Source organism: Leiobunum rupestre, chromosome 4, assembly GCF_980474605.1.
Source record: "Leiobunum rupestre chromosome 4, qqLeiRupe1.1.hap1, whole genome shotgun sequence".
Classification (NCBI taxonomy): domain Eukaryota; kingdom Metazoa; phylum Arthropoda; class Arachnida; order Opiliones; family Sclerosomatidae; genus Leiobunum; species Leiobunum rupestre.
The window spans coordinates 34312470-34332666 of record NC_143387.1 but is presented as its reverse complement, the minus strand read 5'-3'; the positions used below and the strand labels follow the sequence as shown (position 1 = coordinate 34332666).

The 20197-nt window shown below is 37.2% G+C and overlaps 1 protein-coding gene across 2 annotated transcripts; it reads left to right on the top strand.

Moving 5' to 3' along the window:
• The first annotated feature begins 7337 nt into the window (after positions 1 to 7337).
• LOC149947519 (SHC-transforming protein 1-like) lies at positions 7338 to 10349 on the top strand. 2 transcript variants are annotated; one of them, XM_090172348.1, is made up of 4 exons: positions 7338 to 7482; positions 7578 to 7642; positions 7716 to 8146; positions 8210 to 10349. In XM_090172348.1, the coding sequence occupies exons 3-4, from the start codon at positions 7751 to 7753 to the stop codon at positions 9260 to 9262; spliced, it is 1449 nt and encodes a 482-aa protein (XP_090028474.1). In that variant the 5' UTR covers positions 7338 to 7482; positions 7578 to 7642; positions 7716 to 7750; the 3' UTR covers positions 9263 to 10349. The 2 variants fall into 2 exon arrangements, with proteins under 2 accessions (XP_090028474.1, XP_090028473.1); XM_090172347.1 differs by lacking the exon at positions 7338 to 7482 and having other exon boundaries at positions 7561 to 8146.
• Positions 10350 to 20197: the final 9848 nt, after the last annotated feature.

Genomic DNA, 20197 nt, shown 5'->3' with positions numbered 1-20197 from the left:
GATAATATATTTTAAGGTAAAATATATAATGTTACTAAAACTAAGTATAAGAAGATAATATTTTTATTATTATGATCCTCTTATGGTATAAATAATTAAAATTATATATAATATTTTTATAATACCGGGCAATTTTAAAGCTTCTCATGGAGGCAGAGTTAATTCATTTCGTATAAAATTATCATTTGGAAAAAGATGAAAACTCATTCATTTAGAACTAAACATATTACTTTTGCAGTACGGTATGCAACAAGTGTTTCCTTTTAACCAGGTAACGTTTTTGGCATGTTAAGGCTTAGCAAAAAACCGATGTTACGTTCGAGAAAGTTCCCAGCTTTCTAATATTTCAACAAGCACTATATAAATAATAACTTATGAGTCCTGGCTGTCGGAAATATTACTTCTTGGCAATTTCTGGGAAGATGTTTTATTTAAGCGCCTACCTAAAGAACCGTAGCAACGTCATCAAATGCAACGGCCAACTCACTCCTATTTCCTTCTCGACCAATTGTGGCGTTCCGCAAGGAAGCTCACTAGGCCCTTTATTCTACAATATTTACGCGAACGATTTACCGTACGTCATCCAGCACTCCAAATTACAACAATTTGCAGACGATAATAAAATTTACAAAACCATAAAAAGTGCTTCAGACTGCGAATACCTTCAAATTGACATAACCGCTGTTTCCAACTGGTGTGTAAGAAATAACTTGCTGGTAAATGACACCAAAAGTCAAATTATCAGTTTTACCAGGAAGACAACAAAAACATTACGTGACTATACCATAAACGGAAAGATAGCTCCACGAACCGCGCAACTTAAGGACTTGGGAACAATACTAGACGCTGGTCTCTACTTTCGCGAGCATATAGCGCATGTAGTTGGGCGTTCCAAAAGAACCTTGCATGGCACACTCCGCCTCGCTAAAGAGCTTAAATCCATCAATTGCTTTAAGACTTTATATACAAGCCTAGTCCGTTCAAAAATCACTTATGATATGCTCTCCTGGGGGGGCTGCGCTCAATACCTGCTGCAAAGAATCGAAAATGTACAAAACAAATTTTTAGAACTTGCACACACGCACTTCCTCCACCATCTGCCATATACCCATGAATCACTACGCCACCACTTGGGCCTGGAGACCATCGGATTATACGCTTCCAAACGGGAATTAATTTTTCTCAAAACAAAGATTTTATTTAAACCGAATCTATTCGAATTAACGCCTTTTATTAATTTCCACGTACCTACCTTCAACACCAGACAAAACATTACATTCAAAGATTCAGGGGCGGCTTAAGGGCCGGGGCGCCGTTTTGAGAGGGGCGCCAAAATTGAGTTGTGCGCCTTTTTAGTTTACCAAGAATGGGATATGTTTATAAAATTTTTAAAGAAAGCATAACATAATTTGAAAAATCTTGAGCTAATTAGAAATACAAACCGTTTTCCCAACCAAAATGTCCAACATCGTCGATTATCGTTTTTTTTTTTGCCACTATTTATTTTAAAATAGTAAATAAACCATAAAATTACGGTGCATAGTTCTGACGGATAAAGCATTTTCCTGGGATTTTCATTATAAACCAGGGTATATAATATGAAGAAGAAAAAGTGGTTGGGCGATACTACAAGAATAGAAGTGTGTCAGAATTTTTAACCCGGTGTCCTAGCAACAGGGGGCATACCACCGGAGGCCTATCATCATAGTGCCCTACGCCAGCGTCCCCAAGCCCGGACAGGTGACAAATCCAGCATGGGTAGAAGCGTGGGGATAGCCAGTAAGAATTTGCCTGTACACCGATTACGTAATCATTAATGAGTTCAGATGATTACGATGAGTACAGAATGATTACGATGAGTACAGAATGATTATGATAAGAAGATAATGATTACGATGAGTACACAGGTAACCCAAAACTTTAAAATTGTTACAGATGAGTAATTGAGTACAGGATAATTCCAATGAATAAGCGTGATTACAGATGATTACGCACTTTACAGATGATTACACGTGATTACAGATGAGTACGAAGATTACAAATGATAACGGGATTAAAAATAAGTACAAAAGATTTCAGAAGAATACGTAATCATTACAGTTACGGTGTACACCGATTACGGGAAGTCGATAGGCCCTAGGGTAGTAGTACCCTACTACTTGTGGTCGGACCTTTGACGCAAGCCACTCAACCCAGCAGAAGGTGCAGCAATGGGTGGACCAATTCTCACTTCGCACACAGCCGTGCGAGTAAGAGTGGATGCTATAGCAACTCCTTCCGACACCCTACCTACGTAGGTAAAGAGTCATACCCTTTGTAGAAAGCTCCTAAAGGGAAACGACGGGACACAGCGGTTCACATAACCCGGCACAGATGGCCACGGAGATCTCGGTGTGACTCCATAAGGCCGGGAAACAGGACCAACGTGCCCTCACACGGAGGCCCGCCACCCCACAGCAGGCTACCCAATCCGCCGAGGCGGCTAGTTTACACGGACCCTCTCCGTTAGCCTGAGTCGAAGCTCTGTTTCCAGCCAAACCTGGCCAAAGTCGGAGGTGGAGATAGGACCATTTGATCAGAGCTAACATCTCCCAGTGCGCCACCACCCTTATGGGTTACAAGAGCCGGACCCCGACTCCCCGGTAAACCCACCAGTTATTGCACACTCTAACCAATTTAGGGCCACAAGAATAGAAGGAAGCCCAAAGTAATACAGTACTTCTATGTACTTGCTTGCTATTTCGTTGTCATTTATCCAGCTTTATGATAAATAAACTAGCAGGCCATTTTCAAGAATTCTATTTGTTTCTTAGACTATTATGAACCTGCATTTAATATTCTAAAATGCATTTAAATCGTTTTCGATGGCTAGTTCTTAAGCAGTCTATCGGTACGATTTAATCTGTCGTGTGTCCGTGGTTACCGTTAGTCTCTTCTATTTTACGCGCACGCGCAGAAAGCCATTTATTACTTTCAGTTAAATAGTTTTTGTTAGATAGATATTAATTAGAGTCACGTTGAATTGAATTAAGATGTCCGAGAAATAGAAGCATTCTGGTTCTTTTTATAAAAAAAAAATAAATTAAGAGAAGCCGTTAAAGCAGAAAAGCAAGCGACAGCTTTTAAAAAGTTCCTAAGTGTAGGCCTTAAAAAAACCCGTAAAAAGTTTCTTAATTAAGATGTTAAAGCAATTAATGTAATGAATAAAAGAATTAAGTTTACTAAGAACAACCCGTGAGTTAAAAATAAAAATATCCAGGGATTATTTTTATCTTTAACTCACGGGTTCTTCGTAAACTTAATTCTTTTATTTCACATATTAACCGTGATACTATTCAGTATGGACATTATAATTAATGTACTTAAGGTATACTAGTCTTGCCACCTTACCTAGTGTTTCAAGCTCCATGTAAAATGACCCTGTACCATAAAGAAGGTTAAATACGTTTTTCACAAAGTATTTAGAAAGGGATTAAAGGGATTATTTATTGTTAGGAAAACGGTAAATTTATAATTTATTTAGTCTCAAAATAAGAGGGGCGCCAAAAATCCCCCTTGCCCGGGTGAAAAATATTTCTTGAGCCGGCCCTGCAAAGATTGTAACCCACTAACCCCATTGCTAAGCATTCAGAAAACATACAATAAGTTTTGTGAGCAAATTGACATTTTCTCATGCAAATACCATGAAATCCACCAACAAAAATGAATATTGCCTCCTGTGTATACAAAATCTGATCTCTTATATCTGTATTTATATCTGTGCACTATACACCCTGATTTTGCAAATTGTAACCATTAATTATCTCACTCCTGTAACCCTTTGTTTTTATGATTGCTACATTGATTGGCACTGCCTGTGCATCTCCCTGTAGGTACTTCGGTACTGTTGATTAGTACACTAAATAAAACATTTCATTTCATTTCATTAAGGCTTACATGAATAGCTTACGGAATAACAACTTTACCATTATCGACATTTTACTGACCACGACGGTTCCTCGGCCACCGACCCTGCCCAAAGGGCAGATATACTTATAACTTATTAATAACTGTATTAACGGCTACATCCCTACATGCCAAAACAACTCTCACAGTCTTGTAAATATGCTACGATCACACCAATTCACAAAGAGGGTCTACGATCTAGCCCTGATAATTATAAGCCCATTGTTAAGACGGACTCATCTTCAAGAAACCAATTTCTTGTATCTGTCTCAACATGACTTCCGCTCAAAGCACTAGCAATCTCTTAGCGGCTACTACTGATAGGACTACGTGGATTGACTAGGGTAAACCAGTAGACGTCATTTACCTAGACTTTAGCAAGGATTTTGATACGATCCCCCATTAGGGATTAATCAGGGCCCTACAGTCGGTCGGTATTGGTCAAGGTTCGTAAAAGAATGCACTCGCTTGGTTTATAAACTCCGTTACTGATCGTAAACACTCAGTAGTTCTACAGGGTTGTACCTCTGATAAATTAACCCCTTCGAGTGGTGTACCGCAGGGTACTGTGCTGGGCCCAATTCTCTTTTGTATTTAAATTTATTAACTCCATGCTTGAAGTGGTTAAGAATGGCCGCCCTCATTATGATGACTCCCAACTGGCCTATTCCGTTGTTTTTCGAATTTTATTCATATCTTAATTAGTTTTAAAGATATTAAGTATAATATTAATTTTAATTAATTTTTGACACTCTTAGAAACATGAACTTTTAAATATTTCAAAATTAATACATGGAAACGTTCAATAGCTTTTTTTTTAGATCTTTACATAGTGATTTCGTTATTTAGTTTTCCCATAAAACTTAAAATAGGGTAGATTTAAAATTTCGGTCATTTTGGTTTCAAATTTCATTATTAATTAAATCACACAGCGCCATCTATTTTAGTGTCGATGAACTATTCAAATTTAAAAACGAATGAAATTATACAATCTACCCTATTTTAAGGGAAGGGTCGATCCATACTCCAAACTCGGGAACTGGTTGATCATAGTATAGCTGGAGCGAGGGTTTTTAAGTTCAATATAGTACACCCCACACTTTCCCACTTTAAAAGTCATTCCATTCTGATCAGCCCAACGTGTGATAACATCCAGATCCGCTTGCAGAAGCAGTTGGTTGTTACGCTCGACTACGGAATAGGCCAGTTTGGAGTCATCATAATGAGGGCGGCCATTCTTAACCACTTCAAGCATGGAGTTAATAAATTTATATACAAAAGAGAATTGGGCCCAGCACAATACCCTGCGGTACACCACTCGAAGGGGTTAATTTATCAGAGGTACAACCCTGTAGAACTACTGAGTGTTTACGATCAGCGACGAAGTTTATAAACCAAGCGACTGCATTTCCACCAATACGGACCGACTGTAGGGCCCGGATTAATCCCTATTGGGGGGGTCGTATCAAAATCCTTGCTAAAGTCTAGGTAAATGACGTCTACTGGTTTACCCTAGTCAATCCACGTAGTAGCCGCCAGTGGCGTAAATAGTGCCCCCGTAGACCCCGAGAACTAGAGGGCCCCCAAACGTTTATGATTAAAATCGGTGCTATTTAAAAGGGCCCCCCGAGTCATTTTTCGCGGGGGGGGGGGGGGCGGAGTTCCTAGTTACGCCACTGGTAGCCGCTAGAAGATTGCTAGCGCTTTGAGCCGTTAATAAAGTTATTAATAAGTTATAAGTATATCTGCCATTTGGGCAGGGTCGGTGGCCAAGGAACCATCGTGGTCAGTAATGTCGATAATGGTAAAGTTGGTTTTCCGTAAGCTATTCATGTGACTAAAAATTGCTTTTGGGTTTGTTGATATTTGAGAGGTCTAGTTATTTTAGAATTTACGCTTGAATTTGCAAGACGCATTTGTTAAGCCGGCTGCACGCGTGAGACGTAAAGGGAAACGACGAGACGCGAAAATAGAAAAAATCGTAATTTCGCACACGCTTCGCTTGCTCGTGCGCGTATTTGGTTTCTGAAACGACGCATGTGTGCGCTCAAAAATTACTTGCAATCTTTTGTGTGCATCCGGTTTTACAGTATTACGTGCTTCTTGAATTTTTCGAATGCCACGTCTGCATGATATCTAGGAGCAACAAACACAACGAGAACGCAGCTAGCCTTTAAACCCCCTAAGGCAGTGTTGTGTACAAATTTCATTGGATGAGCCTTTACGCTGAGCGTTTTACGGGCGGGGGGAAGACAATTTACGAATTTTCCCCTTACGACGGTAGCAGGCGCTAAAGCGTCTAACCAATGAAACCTGTACGCAAGAAAATGCACGACTTTTGACGGGTTGCGTTCTCCTTGTGTGGGTTGCTGTGCTTGTTGCTCCTAGATGATATAATGAGTAGCACCGTGATTTAGCAAGCATGTTAAGTTTCCACGCTATTTCTTTATGAATAGGGGGCGAAGAGATCAATGCCACGATGAAGAATGGATAGGAAGACTGACAAGTTCTACGTTCAGGGAAGCTTAACGGTCTTATACCGTTTTACGTTTGCGTTGATTCCGTTGAGAATTTTTATCCTGTCTCGCTGAACGCTTTTTTACGATTGTTGTAATTTTTATATAATATCCTCTGCTGTATCGTCCGCAGCTAGCATTCCGGCGCGAACTCAGTAAAAGCCTCACGAGAAAACGGGCTATCGAGAAACGCCGAGATTTCGAATCTAGGGTACGTAGTTATATTATCTTTGATCCATCTTAAAGGGCAACGCAAGCTCTGTGGCAAAAAAAAAGAAAAAGCACCGTGCTTTTTAACCCCCTACACCCCCACTCGGTACTAGCGAGACCACGCAGAGTTTACCGTAAATTTCGCACTTTGCATACATAGTCACACAAATGCCAGCTCACTTTCGTTGCCCTTTAAGAGAAATCAACTGATCTCCTAACAGGAATTTCTCTAAATACACTTTTAAGAGTTAGATAAATAGTTTAATTTCTAAAGAGGAATAAATCCTAGTTTAAAAAGTAATTTCTTCTACTACTTCTCTATTCGCGACTGAAAACTATCGCTACACCCCCTATGGTTCGCCATTGAAACCTAGATAGGAAGCGGTCTAGCGGCTAAATCCGACGCCATTAGTTTTTCCTCATCGTTATTCATAAATTTGACTTTATAAATAATGATACTTGCATTTTAATATAATTTTTGCATCGTTTGCTTATATTTAAATAAGTTTATTTAAGAAAATACGTTCTTTTGATTGTTAAATTTGTCTGTAGCAGTTGCTAGATCATAAGCGCTATCTCGGAGAAGCTAGCGCCTTTACGTTATTCTTTTCGTTCGCGATTTTCTCTTTAGTTGCTATTTTGGCGGTGTCTATATGGTAGCACTGTTTAACCATTGAGTTTTGTTTGAAAAATATCGTGTTTTACCGTTTTTTTTTTTGGTATATAATTAATTCGTAATTAAATTTAAAGTACAAATATAAGAATATATTGTTGAATTAAAATTGGTTTTTTTTTCAAACTTATCTCGATGGTAAGTTTATTATAAATTAATATTAATAGAATTCTTCTAAATAAAAAAATGAATGTATTTTTCTAAGCCTTGGTTAATTTATATGAATTTGCTAGGCCTGGGACAAGCCTCCAAGGTTCAGGGCTGTCACACAACAGAAACTCACGATGGGTGTCCATTGGTGTTTGTTATAATTTTCCAGGTCAAACGGCTTTTCCAAAACAATATTTAGTTTATACAAGTTTTAAATTTAGAACCGGCCATCTCCCAGCGCCTTAATTGTACACAAATGCCAAGATCCAGCTCTAAACCAGACTGGCCAGTGGGCTCTGACGAATGGACTAAAAGTGGGAGTTTTATTAATAAACCTCCGAGGGGATGGCTTCATCCCGATCAAATGATTATGGGTGAAGGAATGAGATATTCTGTACGATATATTGGATCCATCAAAGTCAATGCATCTATGAAGAGTTTAGACTTTGATACAAGATCTTTAGTAGCTAAAGAATGTATAAACAGAGTTTGTGAAGCAGCTTGCTTGAAAAGTAATGATCGTAGACGCAAAATAGACAAAAGGCTAAATCGAATGCTAGGTGAAACCCCTAATCTAGAAGATGCTGGATCTAACATCCACTTAGTTGTGACAAGCTCTCGGTTGAATCTCATTATAATTGAAAGTGGAAAAGTATGTTTATAAGAAATTTTGTAAAAACTATAATGTTAATGTTGTTTCAACATTCTATTTCAGATTATTGCAAGCCATAATATGCCTAATATATCTTTCGCATCTGGAGGTGATGCTGATACTCTTGATTTTATAGCTTATGTGGCAAAGGATCATAGATCTGGGAGGTCTTGTTACATTGTTGAATGCGGAGCTGAGCTAGCTCAAGATGTGATCACAACGATTGGCCAAGCATTTGAGCTACGGTTTAAACAATTTCTTCGGAAATCGCATAATAGCCAACAACCTCATCAGATTTCTCGGCCTGATGGTTCAGTTAATGGAAATGGTATAACTCCGTTACGAACTGATGATCCTGAATATTATAACGATCTTCCAGGAAAGATTCCCCCAGAATTTATGCCACCTTTACCACCATTGCCTGACTATTCAGCCGCAGTGGGTATGGAATCAAATGGGTGTAAGAAGAAAATTGCTTCTGGCTTAACCCCCGCTCTAGTATCTGGAAATTTAATAGATTTAGCCACCGAAATCACAAATGACATGGCTGCTGCTATAAAACCAGAGCCAGAATATGTCAATAGCATGATTTGCTCTAATCCTGCCGACAATAAAGATCCATTTGATATGCAACCTTTCGAACAAAGCCTTCCAACCCACAGTGTCATCCCACCTCCTCCTCCACATCAGAGTAGGCGACCAATTTCACCAATTGCTACAGCTTCATCTACGTTAACTCCTTTATCTAAACCTAAAGTAACTACAAATGCTTCTGAGGGCGAAAGTGTACCTTTTAAGCAAGTCCCTGACAATGAGGAATGGTTCCACGGTCCAATTAGTCGTAAGGATAGCGAAGCTCTAGTTCTTAAAGATGGCGATTTTTTGGTAAGAGAATCTCAGGGTTCGCCTGGACAGTACGTCTTGACTGGTATGTTTGAGGCTGTTAGGAAACATCTTTTATTGGTAGACCCAGAAGGTGTTGTTCGTACGAAAGATAGAACATTTGAGAGTGTTAGTCACTTAGTTAATTATCATTGTGATAATGGCCTTCCTATAATTTCTGCTGAAAGTGCGTTGGTATTGAGGAAACCTGTGCCTAGGGACAGACTCATTTGAAACATTCGAACCCCTGACTTTAAACCTAAAAAGTTCAAAAAAAGATTATAAAACCAAAAATTATCTAATTATAATAATTTTGTTGCATTTAAAAAGGCAACTATTTAGCCTATTACTGATGGTATTTTTAACTTAATGCAGTGAGTGTGAAAATGCTAAATTTTAGTATTATATGCACTACAATATAGATCCGGTTTTGCATCATGTTTTTTCTTGAAGCAGTAACTTTTGAGTTTGCGTTATTTGCAAAATGTTGCTATTTCATCGCAGAAAAACTGCTTGATATGTGAACCAAATTTTTTTTATCAAACTATTTTTATTGTGCTTATTTTTAGGAATTTGATTTTATAGTTTAAAAAGCATCTCTATTGATATGCATTTTTAATTATCACATTTAGTTTTGGTACTACGTTACTATTGCCAAAAAATACTTTAAAACAACTTTTATGCTTAAAAACTTAAAATTATTAATTAATTTAGAACAAAATTTTTTGTTGAAATATAGTGCATAGATTCAAAGCAATCGTTTTATACAAATTCTATCCATTTTAAATGTATGAGATCCTGTCATTGTTTGCTATGTTTTTTGAAGTGTTCATATTCTATAATATTAACTTTTGCTATCCATACTTGGCATATGATTTGTTTCATGGTTGTATCGATTTTTGTACTATTCCTCAATCCCTTTCATTGGGTTAATCCAATTTTTGAAATGTTGGTCCTTGCAATATTTTAGGTAATAATGATAAATAGTTAAAATACCCGACAGTTTTATTTTTGATGGAAAGAGAGGAGATTTTTATAAACGAATTGAATGAAAGAAAGGAATAATCCACACAGAATTTCTAGATTTTTACAATCTATTTATTATAAAAATTAAATATTTTATGTATTGTGAAAAAACGTTTAGGTTTAGAAATGTTACATTATGCATTTATATAACGCTGGGGTGTGCTACAAAATGCAATGGGTTCTTAAGATATTTTTCTTCAACCCTTACTGGATGCCCTTACTCTATGGTGTTAAAAACGCTCTATTATGTTAAATAATGTACCTTGCTAAAAAAATTAAGTAGAACCCAATTTTGTATTTGGGTGTGTTAATTTCACATTGGGAGATAAAAAACTTCTCTAGAACTATAACGATTTTCAAAGCAAGTGTTAACCTGAAGACTACCTTAGGTGAATTACATTTAGTTTCTTTAATAGTAACAAATATTTCCAAGTGTGTACATAGCGCATGTCATGTACTTTATGAGGACCTGTATGTACCATAGTAGCAAGGTTTTAAGCTAAGTTATTTTCCTAAACCGAATACAATGGATAATTACTTTTCTGTTTCCAAACCTCGAATTTATAAGGTAGCTCACCCCAATCAGATTCCTATAGTACGTATCTTAAACATTCCTTGCAATAAACTAACATGTGCTATGTAGAGTCTTCAGTTATGTACATGATACATTTACAGTATTAATATTATATAATGTATTTTATTACAATGACAATTTGTTAGTCGAGTTTAAAAAAGATATTGTAAAGCAGTACTATATACGTAGTTATAATCATAGATTAAGAAAGAACTTTGTTTAGTTTGCATATATTTCAAAAACACTTATAAAGTGTTTTAAAAATATACGCAGTTTTGAAGTTTTTTTAATCTATAATTAAAATTTGTTAGTCACTGAATTATTCAGATTTGTAATTATTATTTCATTAGAATAAAGTTTCTCATTAAAATTTTTTCCATCATTAAAACCCAATTTATCAAGCCTTTAGTCACAGTAATTATAGTTGACTTGACCGCATCTGATAAACAAGAATTGAAAAATACCCAATTTCAAATTTTGCATGGTTGTCCATGAAAATGTAATTAAATGGCTATTTTCAGACTTGTAAATAGCGGCAGTACACGCGTCAAAAACCCCTGAAAAAAATCACGGGACTCCTAAAAAAATGTCTTTAGAAAGGGGTAAAGAGTCCACGGGACTCCCTCAAATTATATCGTTAGCGAAAATTTCGAGAATTAAATAAAAAGTTGAATTTTTTTTTATCTTTGAGGCATCTGTATAGTGTATACTGACCGCCACTATTTCAGCTCTCCGAATATTAGTCGGACTCCCCACGGAGCTAGAGCTCCCCTATCTACTTATCACTCTTTTACGCGCGTCTTTCCCCCTATCAAGGACCCTCCCACGATTTGCTCCACAGGCAGCAGCCATAGACGTACTGCACGTAGCTCTACCGTGGAAAGTTCTTTCCCCCAAAACCCGTTCTCTCGCGTGTAGCACGGTAATGGCGACTCCCATGAAATACGCGCGTAAAAGAATCTTATAATTGGGCCTACCAGGGAAAAACCTCTTCTAACTTAAACCGGTGTGGCCCGTATGGAAATTATTAGTCCATAATTAATAGTCTTGCTCTGTATTCCATTAGGCACAGTAATTGTAACAGTGCCACTGAAGACCAAAATTTTGCTTTATTAAAATGGATAAAGGTAGGAAAAAAATTAAGCTCTATAGGTTTGGAGCCAAACTCTCATTTCGCGAAATCCTTTTGGTAATTTATTACTATGTATTGAATATTTGAATCATTTGTATCGCAAGAGCTCTATATTTCGTAGAAAACTCTTCTTGATTGGCGAGTGTTTACCGGGAAGTGGTATACAACGCCGTTGTTACCATGTTGTTACTAAGAGCCAAAGTATTGGTGAACCCGGGAAAACTGTGGAAGAGGATGAATCCAAGTTTGGCAAACGAAAATACCACCGTCGTAAACGAATGGTAGGCAAGTGGATTTTAGGAGGAATTGAGAGGGAAAGCAACAAATCTTTCCTGGTTCCTGTTGACAAAAGAGACGCAGCTACTCTCGTTCCTATCCTAAAATCATGCATCTTGCCTGGGACCACGATTTTGACTGACTTCTGGAAAGCATATGTTCGCCTTGATCATGAATAATTCTTTGCACTTTAAAGATCGAGAAACCTGTGTGCACACGATCAAAATAGAGGGTGCGTGGGCTCACGCGAAAGCGGCCATGCCAAGAGGCGGGGGAAACCGTAAATGGTACACGGGTATATTTTCCGTACCTAGGCCCGAAGGGAGGGCAAAAATGTTTTTTTTTGCTTTTACAAGAATGCGCTTAGTTATATACCCCGACTACAACCGCTCAAGTTGTCGACGAAGCTGGTTCCGCTCCAACAGACTAAAATAGTCAGGGTTAAATGCCGATTTTGACTTTTTTCTTAATTTCTTTTTATTTAAATTTTATTTTAAAACAGCGTTTCCGCAATATAATGTGTTTTTAGTTCCACATCGAGATATATATATATATCGAAGTGGGACTATTGCTATGGATGGATTGTCGTTAAGTGTTGTGTGTTTGTTTGTTTGGTGTGGAAAGCAACGACACGGCAGATGGCGCTGCGAAAATAATTTTGGCGAAACCAGGATTCGAACTCACAAACGGCCAGTCAAAAACTCCAAATAATGATGCCTTTACGCTCTCGGCCACTGGAAGCTTACCATTAAAAGTTCGGAACTTCTACTGTATTCTCGTCAGTTTTAGCGACGCGGAGGGAGTTGGCGAGGGGCTAACCACTCTTAGAAAGTCTGTACACCGGATTACACTTAGATTACCACTGCCAAAGGCAGGGACTTCAAAGATTACGCGTAATCCCATTAGTACTGTCAAAGGTACGGCTCTGTACACCGATTACGCGGAGTGATCACCCCCTCGGGAGTTGGCTAGTTAAGTTGTCGAAATTCTCGTCCCTTTTTAGTTCCACATATATCAGAAGAAAATAGGGGAAGTACGTATCTGTAGCTTTGAGCTGTAGAAGGCGTCGTGTGACCCACGAAAACACCTTTTTACGCATAATTAACCAAAATGAAAAAGTAGTTCCACTTTTGTTTTGTTTCAACACGGCGATAAACGACGAGAGTAAAGACACCTTAGCTCATTTAGCAGATAATGAAAAGGACAATATGTTACGATTGTTCAATTTGATAAAAATTTATTATTTAAACGATGTATTCATCCGCGATTTCCCGCCAAACCGTTCTGGCGCGAAAATTCGTGAAAAGTGACGCCTTTCCAATGCTGACTAGAAGCGTACTTCCCCCTATTTTCTTCTGCATATATGTATATATAGAGTGGGACTATTGATTTCGTTAGAATGTTGTGAAGTGTCGTCGTCGTCGTCGTCGTCGTCGTCGTCCACATTTGCAACATCTTCCATATATTTTGAACGGGGTGACATAACCCCACCGTTTTTTCTAAGAATGCTTAATATGGTTGCCACTATCTGCACAACCAAGTTTCACGGGTTAAATTTAGTTAGCGGCGCTTTGCCAGCCCCTTCTATCCGACCCCCCTTAGTTACTTCTAAAAAAAATACGCAGCCTTGCAATTTTGGTTACGATTGACTTTTAAATTTCGTTTAAGTTTTAATCTATATAACCGCTATACCTCTACAATGTGCGCACGTTTCAGCTCTGTCGTGGAAACAGGGGGCGCAAAAGCCCCCCTTTTCCGATTGTGAGCGTTGATTTACGCACGCTGATTATTACCCAACTGAGTGACTTAAAAATTTAATTTCTTTTTTAAATTACGTATTTATTTTAGCTCTAACGGTTTGCCAGGTTTCGGTGCCCTAGGAAAATTAGGGGCCCTTGGGCGCCGCATAAACCACATTCCCGCTGACGTTCGTTTTTGCCTTACGCAGAGTGCGTGATTTACGTATCGAAGCCGCGTATGGCCAGAAGAAATAAATAAGTGTGACACTTAGAGTGCGTAATTTACGTATCGAAGCCGCGTATGGCCAGAAGTAACAAATAAGTGTGACACTTGCTTATCATAGCCGTGGATGGCCAGAAGTAACATATAAGTGTGACACTACTTATCGAAGCCATGTATGACCAGAAGTAACAAATAAGTGTGACACTCACTTATCGAAGCCGTGTATTGCCAACGCTATTCGCGTGCGATTTTAGGTATAAATTTGAAACTTGATGAAGTTATTAGGATGGGTATTGCGGATATTTTACCAGAATTAATTTTAATTTAACCAAGGCTTAGCATGCTTTGGCCTAATTTTAACGCTATTCACGTGCGGTTTGAGGTATAACTTTGAAACTTGATATAGTTATCAGGGTTGGTATTCTGGATATTTTACCAGAATTAATTTTAATTTAACCAAGGCTTAGCATGCTTTGGCTTAATTTTATCGCTATTCGCGTGCGGTTTGAGGAATATCTTTGAAACTTGATTTAGTTATTAGGATGGTCATTGCTGATATTTTACCAGACTTAATTTTAATTTAACCAAGGCTTAACTTATTTTGGTCTAATTTTAACGCTATTCGCGTGTGATTTGAGGTATAACTTTGAAACTTGATACAGTTATCAGGGTTCGTATTGCGGATATTTTACCAGACTTAATTTTAATTTAACCAAGGCTTAGCTTGTTTTGGTCTAATTTTAACTCTATTCGCGTGCAATTTGAGGTATAACTTTGAAACTGGATGTAGTTACTAGGATGGTCATTGCTGATATTTTACCAGACTTAATTTTAATTTAACCAAGGCTTAGCATGCTTTGGCTTAATTTTATCGCTATTCGCGTGCGGTTTGAGGAATATCTTTGAAACTTGATTTAGTTATTAGGATGGTCATTGCTGATATTTTACCAGACTTAATTTTAATTTAACCAAGGCTTAGCATGCTTTGGCCTAATTTTAACGCTATTCGCGTGCGGTTTGAGGAATATCTTTGAAACTTGATTTAGTTATTAGGATGGTCATTGCTGATATTTTACCAGACTTAATTTTAATTTAACCAAGGCTTAACTTATTTTGGTCTAATTTTAACGCTATTCGCGTGCGATTTGAGGAATATCTTTGAAACTTGATTTAGTTATTAGGATGGTCATTGCTGATATTTTACCAGACTTAATTTTAATTTAACCAAGGCTTAGCTTGTTTTGGTCTAATTTTAACTCTATTCGCGTGCAATTTGAGGTATAACTTTGAAACTGGATGTAGTTACTAGGATAGTCATTGCTGATATTTTACCAGACTTAATTTTAATTTAACCAAGGCTTAGCTTGTTTTGGCCTAATTTTAACGCTATTCGCGTGCGATTTGAGGTATAACTTTGAAACTGGATGTAGTTATTAGGATGGTCATTGCTGATATTTTACCAGACTTAATTGTAATTTAACCAAGGCTGGATTTGAGATACGGGGCTCAAACTTTTTATACATTTAAGAAGCTGAAGTCTGACCCTATGTTTAACTCTTTTAACGCGCGCCAAGGGTTAGTGAGCGTATGCGAATTTTCTTCGTAGTTCCTAGTGGATTTGAGATACGGAGCTCAAACTTACAATACAGATAAAGAAGCTTACGTCTGACGTAATGCTTAACCTTTTGACACGCGCCAAGGCTTAGAGAATAATTAATTAATTCATCCATGTGAAACTAATATTACGGCCTTGGCCGACTTGTTCCGCCTTATTTTAGGTATATTTTCGGAGTTTAAGGTCAAGTGAACCTCAAACTTCGCGTCGGGTAGTGGGTGGTGGGTGGTGGGCACACTCGCTTAAGATGCCTCGCTCGAAAGTGAGTACTCGAATAAACGAGCTCGAAAATTTTAAATGTTCGGGTGGTGAGCAGTGGTAGGTGGGCACACTCGCTTAAGATGCCTCACTCGAAAGTAAGTACTCGAATAAACGAGCTCGAAAATTTTAAATGTTCGGGTGGTGAGCAGTGGTAGGTGGGCACACTCGCTTAAGATGCCTCGCTCGAAAGTGAGTACTCGAATAAACGAGCTCGAAAATTTTAAATGTTCGGGTGGTGAGCAGTGGTAGGTGGGCACACTCGCTTAAGATGCCTCGCTCGAAAGTGAGTACTCGAATAAATGAGCTCGAAAATTTTAAATGCCCTCTTCCCCATATGTACTTATAAATGCTCTAAAAGCCCCACAATGAGATACTTATTTTCTAATTTAAATAAATCAACAAGAGACATAAAAAACTTCATCACTCGTTACACCAAACAAAAGTTTCAAGACAAACTACGAGTTCAATCCACACTGACGAACTTCCTTTTGGGAAATAAAAGCAATAGAACCAAAGATAAACAATTATAAATTGAAGTCACTATCGGGAGAAGGTATTATATTATTAAGAACACTCGTACGCTTAAAAAGTTAAAGCATTGAAGACTCTATTTCCCATAACACACTTACGTACCGCCATTATTAATTATTGGACTCCCATACTCATCCAAAAACTAGGGGCATTCGGGCATATGTAGTTTTATATCTATGAAGGTAAATTTTTATTACGATAATCTTTGCCGTATACCATTCGCAAAACTTAGGTATATTAACTTACAAGTTCACGTAAAGACTACCCGTTTATAGCTCTACCACAAATAGATCGAAATTTAAAATATAGCTTTTTGTCAAATTACCTTGCAAGTTAAGTCAAAACCAATATGCATTAATCAAGAATGAATTTATATACTTAGAATATGGGAGACCAAAAAATCCAAAGCAGTCTGACTTAAGCTTAATTACATTCAAGGGTATCTTTTTTTTGAATTTGTGCAGTAATAGGAATTTTGGTGTTTGAACCATACCCAAATGTTTGATGTAAATTTCCTAAAATAAACATATTTGAATCCCAGTTTAAGAATTTCTTTAAATCATTTTTCCACTAATTTCAATAATTTAAAAAAATTATGTTTGTCGTGTTTTGCTTACCTATTTCACTTTTGATACTTTACGTCTATCTAACGATAGGAAATCAAATGACCTCAACAGCTTATGAATTGGTTTGCCCACCCGTGTATCCTGAGGGTGGGCGGTGGCCACTCTTTAACATAGGATGGTAAATAGTATATCTCACTATAGGAAATCACATGGGCTCAACAGTTTTTATATTAGTTTGCCCACCCGGGTCTCCTGATGGTGGGCGGCATCCACCCCTTCACTTAGGGTGGCAATTTATATATCCAACGATAAGAAATCACAAAGCCTCAAAAGCTTTGTATTAGTTTGCCTACCTGTGTCTACTAAGGGTGTATGGCTTTGCCCACTCGAATACACTGATGTGGAACTAATATTACGGCCTGGGGCTGGGCCGACTTGTTTTTTGTAATCCTTGATCTTTACCGAAAAAAAATTGCCTACCATTTAATTGGTGTTAAATTATTTTGTTAAGAAATCGTGATCATTTCGGTTTAATCCATATAGAGTAATGGCAGTGCGACGTCGCACTACGTCACCCATGCTTTTTCCTATTCATAAAAAATTCGCGCCCACAATGGCGGCCATGGCCAAAGCTACGGAGTGCTACTACTCTCTATAGTTGGGAATATATAACTAGAGTTATATATATGGCTTAAGAAATGGGGGTTTCGCGGGTGGTGGCGTCTTCTATCTTTTCCAAAACTTTATTTTTGCGAATATCGTCTGCTTATATACTTTTTTTCACGGTGATGAATGTATCTTTGTGGTGATTTAATTTTTTATAGTGAAAAATACTTTGCCATTTCACCCATAAACTAGCATATTGCGATGTTCCCACAAATTACAACATATGGCAAACATTCATAATGAAGGCAACATTTATATATTCAATTTTGGGTTCAAATCTATAATTGCCTCTGGTAATTGGCACCGTAACCTATCTCCAAAAATTATTAAGTCACTATTTTGAAATTACAACTTTCTAAAAGGGCCAGCATTTTTAAGGTACCAAGCAATAATTACAGAATTTATCACAGAATTCTACTAAAATTACTTTAATAAAATTTAAATTTTAATATCAATTTTTAGTTCCTTAAATTTTTACAAATTCTTAAAAATTTTCCTCTATTCGACTACTGTTCCCCTATCTGGAACCTGCGCTTAGAATCTAATAAACTTCAACTCCAAAAAGCCTAAAATCAGTTTACAAAAAATAACCACTGAAATTCCTTTTTTCCTAAATTACTGGAACTATCTCCCTCATTCTATAATTTCCTGGCCAAATTATACATAGTTTGCAAGGAAACTGGGAGGGCGATCAAAAATTCAAACCATTTCGCGCGTAGCTACTAAATAGGTAGCCATTTTGTTGGTAATCTCGTCAAAGCTACAAAACGTATTAGATTTATGCTTTAAAATTTTAAATGGGCCCTAAACAAAGCCAGATACGATTCTAAGGCCGGGTTATTTAAATAAAATATCAAATTACGACAGAAATATCTACGAAAAGAAGTTAACAAAGCTTATCAAAGTTAGGCCTTTGCGGTCATCCTTTTTACAATTACCTTCACTATCGAATAAAATAAACAATTTTCGCTCTCCCTTGGTAATTGAACTACTCGAACAATTTTTAACCAGGCAGATAACCATTTTTAACGTGAAAATAATTCCTTAATCATTTGAAAATAATTAAAATCCGCAAACAGACGATTGAAACTGTTAACCCTCCCGTTTTACTAAGAAATCTACACCTTCAAAATGGCGGCAAAGAACCGTTCATTCTTGCTCAAATTAAATATTTATTCTTGGTTCTTATATCTATACTTGGAACTGCGTCATTGATGACGTAGGGATGCAAACTACGTATTCTAAATTTATGGGTTTACTTTTTGCAATTTTGGTATTTACTAATTCCCAGGTTTTGTAATGTTGTTTATAATTTAATTGTCAGAAAATTAACAATATTTGTCTCTTATACACAAATTTAACTGATAACTTAACCTTTATGCAACATGTCAAAAACCAGAGGTCATTCCCTCAAACTTTCAAAACCCCCAGCCATCACTGCTACCCGTTGAAATTCCTTTTTCCATAATGTATTAAATTACTGGAACTATCTCCCTCATTCTATAATTTCCTGGCCAAATTATTTAAAATTTTGGTACTCACTAATTCCCAGGTTTTGTAATGTTGTTTATAATTTAATTGTATTTGTGCATTCCTTTGCCCTGTGCCTTACTTTTTTTTAAGTATTTGTATTTTTGGTGCAATTTTCATGTATTAACATAGTTTTTCTTTCAGTTTGATCTCATTTATTAATGTATTAGTATGTTGTATCTTTTTGGTATGTTTGTACACAAGCCAGGAACGTCTTAACAGACAAATAGTTATTCATTAAATAAAATTGCAAAGTTGGCACTGCATTTTACCTGAGAGTATTCTTATTTTCGCATTTTCACTATAAGCAGACTGATCAAAATGATCTCTATAAATCACGTCTTTCTCTTGTGGTGTCGAATCCAGTTGCCTTATAGCAAAGATAATTTAAACTCGTACCCTAGATTCGAAATCACTCTCTCACGCGTTGCCGATTGCGTTTACCCACTTCCCGCTGGAACTCAGAAAAAATTCGCTCCATGGTTTGCGCCTTACCGCAACCGAAGGAGCCTGATTTTTCTGAGGTCACGTGCCGGAAAAGGGTAACAAAACCGTCAATGGGAAAGCTCTCACTTGTCAGTATTCGAATCTAGGGTACGAGTTTAAATTATCTTTGCTTATAGCCTCAAGCCATTTCTTAACTAAAGTCGGTATTTTAACTGGGAATCTAAATATTAAATCATTGGTTCAGATAAACCCTATCCCTTATTATATTCCTTATTATACAGCTATGCATGAAACATTTTTTAATCTACCGGTATTAACACAACCTATAACAAAAACCTTTCGACCCATTATGCTATTTATTAAACAATTCCAATAGCTTATTAAAAAATAACCTTTTTACATTAAAGGGAATAGAACCTCCAACACGTTCTTTATGGAAGACCCCATCAATTTCCATTTTTCCCTTCACAATCAGCGATTATCAGCGCCGCAGGTGTGGAAAGCCATGGGAGGCAGCGGACAATATTGGAACCCTGGAGGGCGCCAGAAATATCAGAGGTTATATTCCCTTTAAAGGAAAAGT

Coding starts and splice junctions, on each gene's coding strand:
- LOC149947519 (XM_090172348.1), top strand. CDS start 7,751: ATGCCAAGATCCAGCTCTAAACCAGACTGGCCAGTGGGCTCTGACGAA. Junction 8,147..8,209: donor TTATAATTGAAAGTGGAAAA/GTATGTTTATAA, acceptor ATTCTATTTCAG/ATTATTGCAAGCCATAATAT.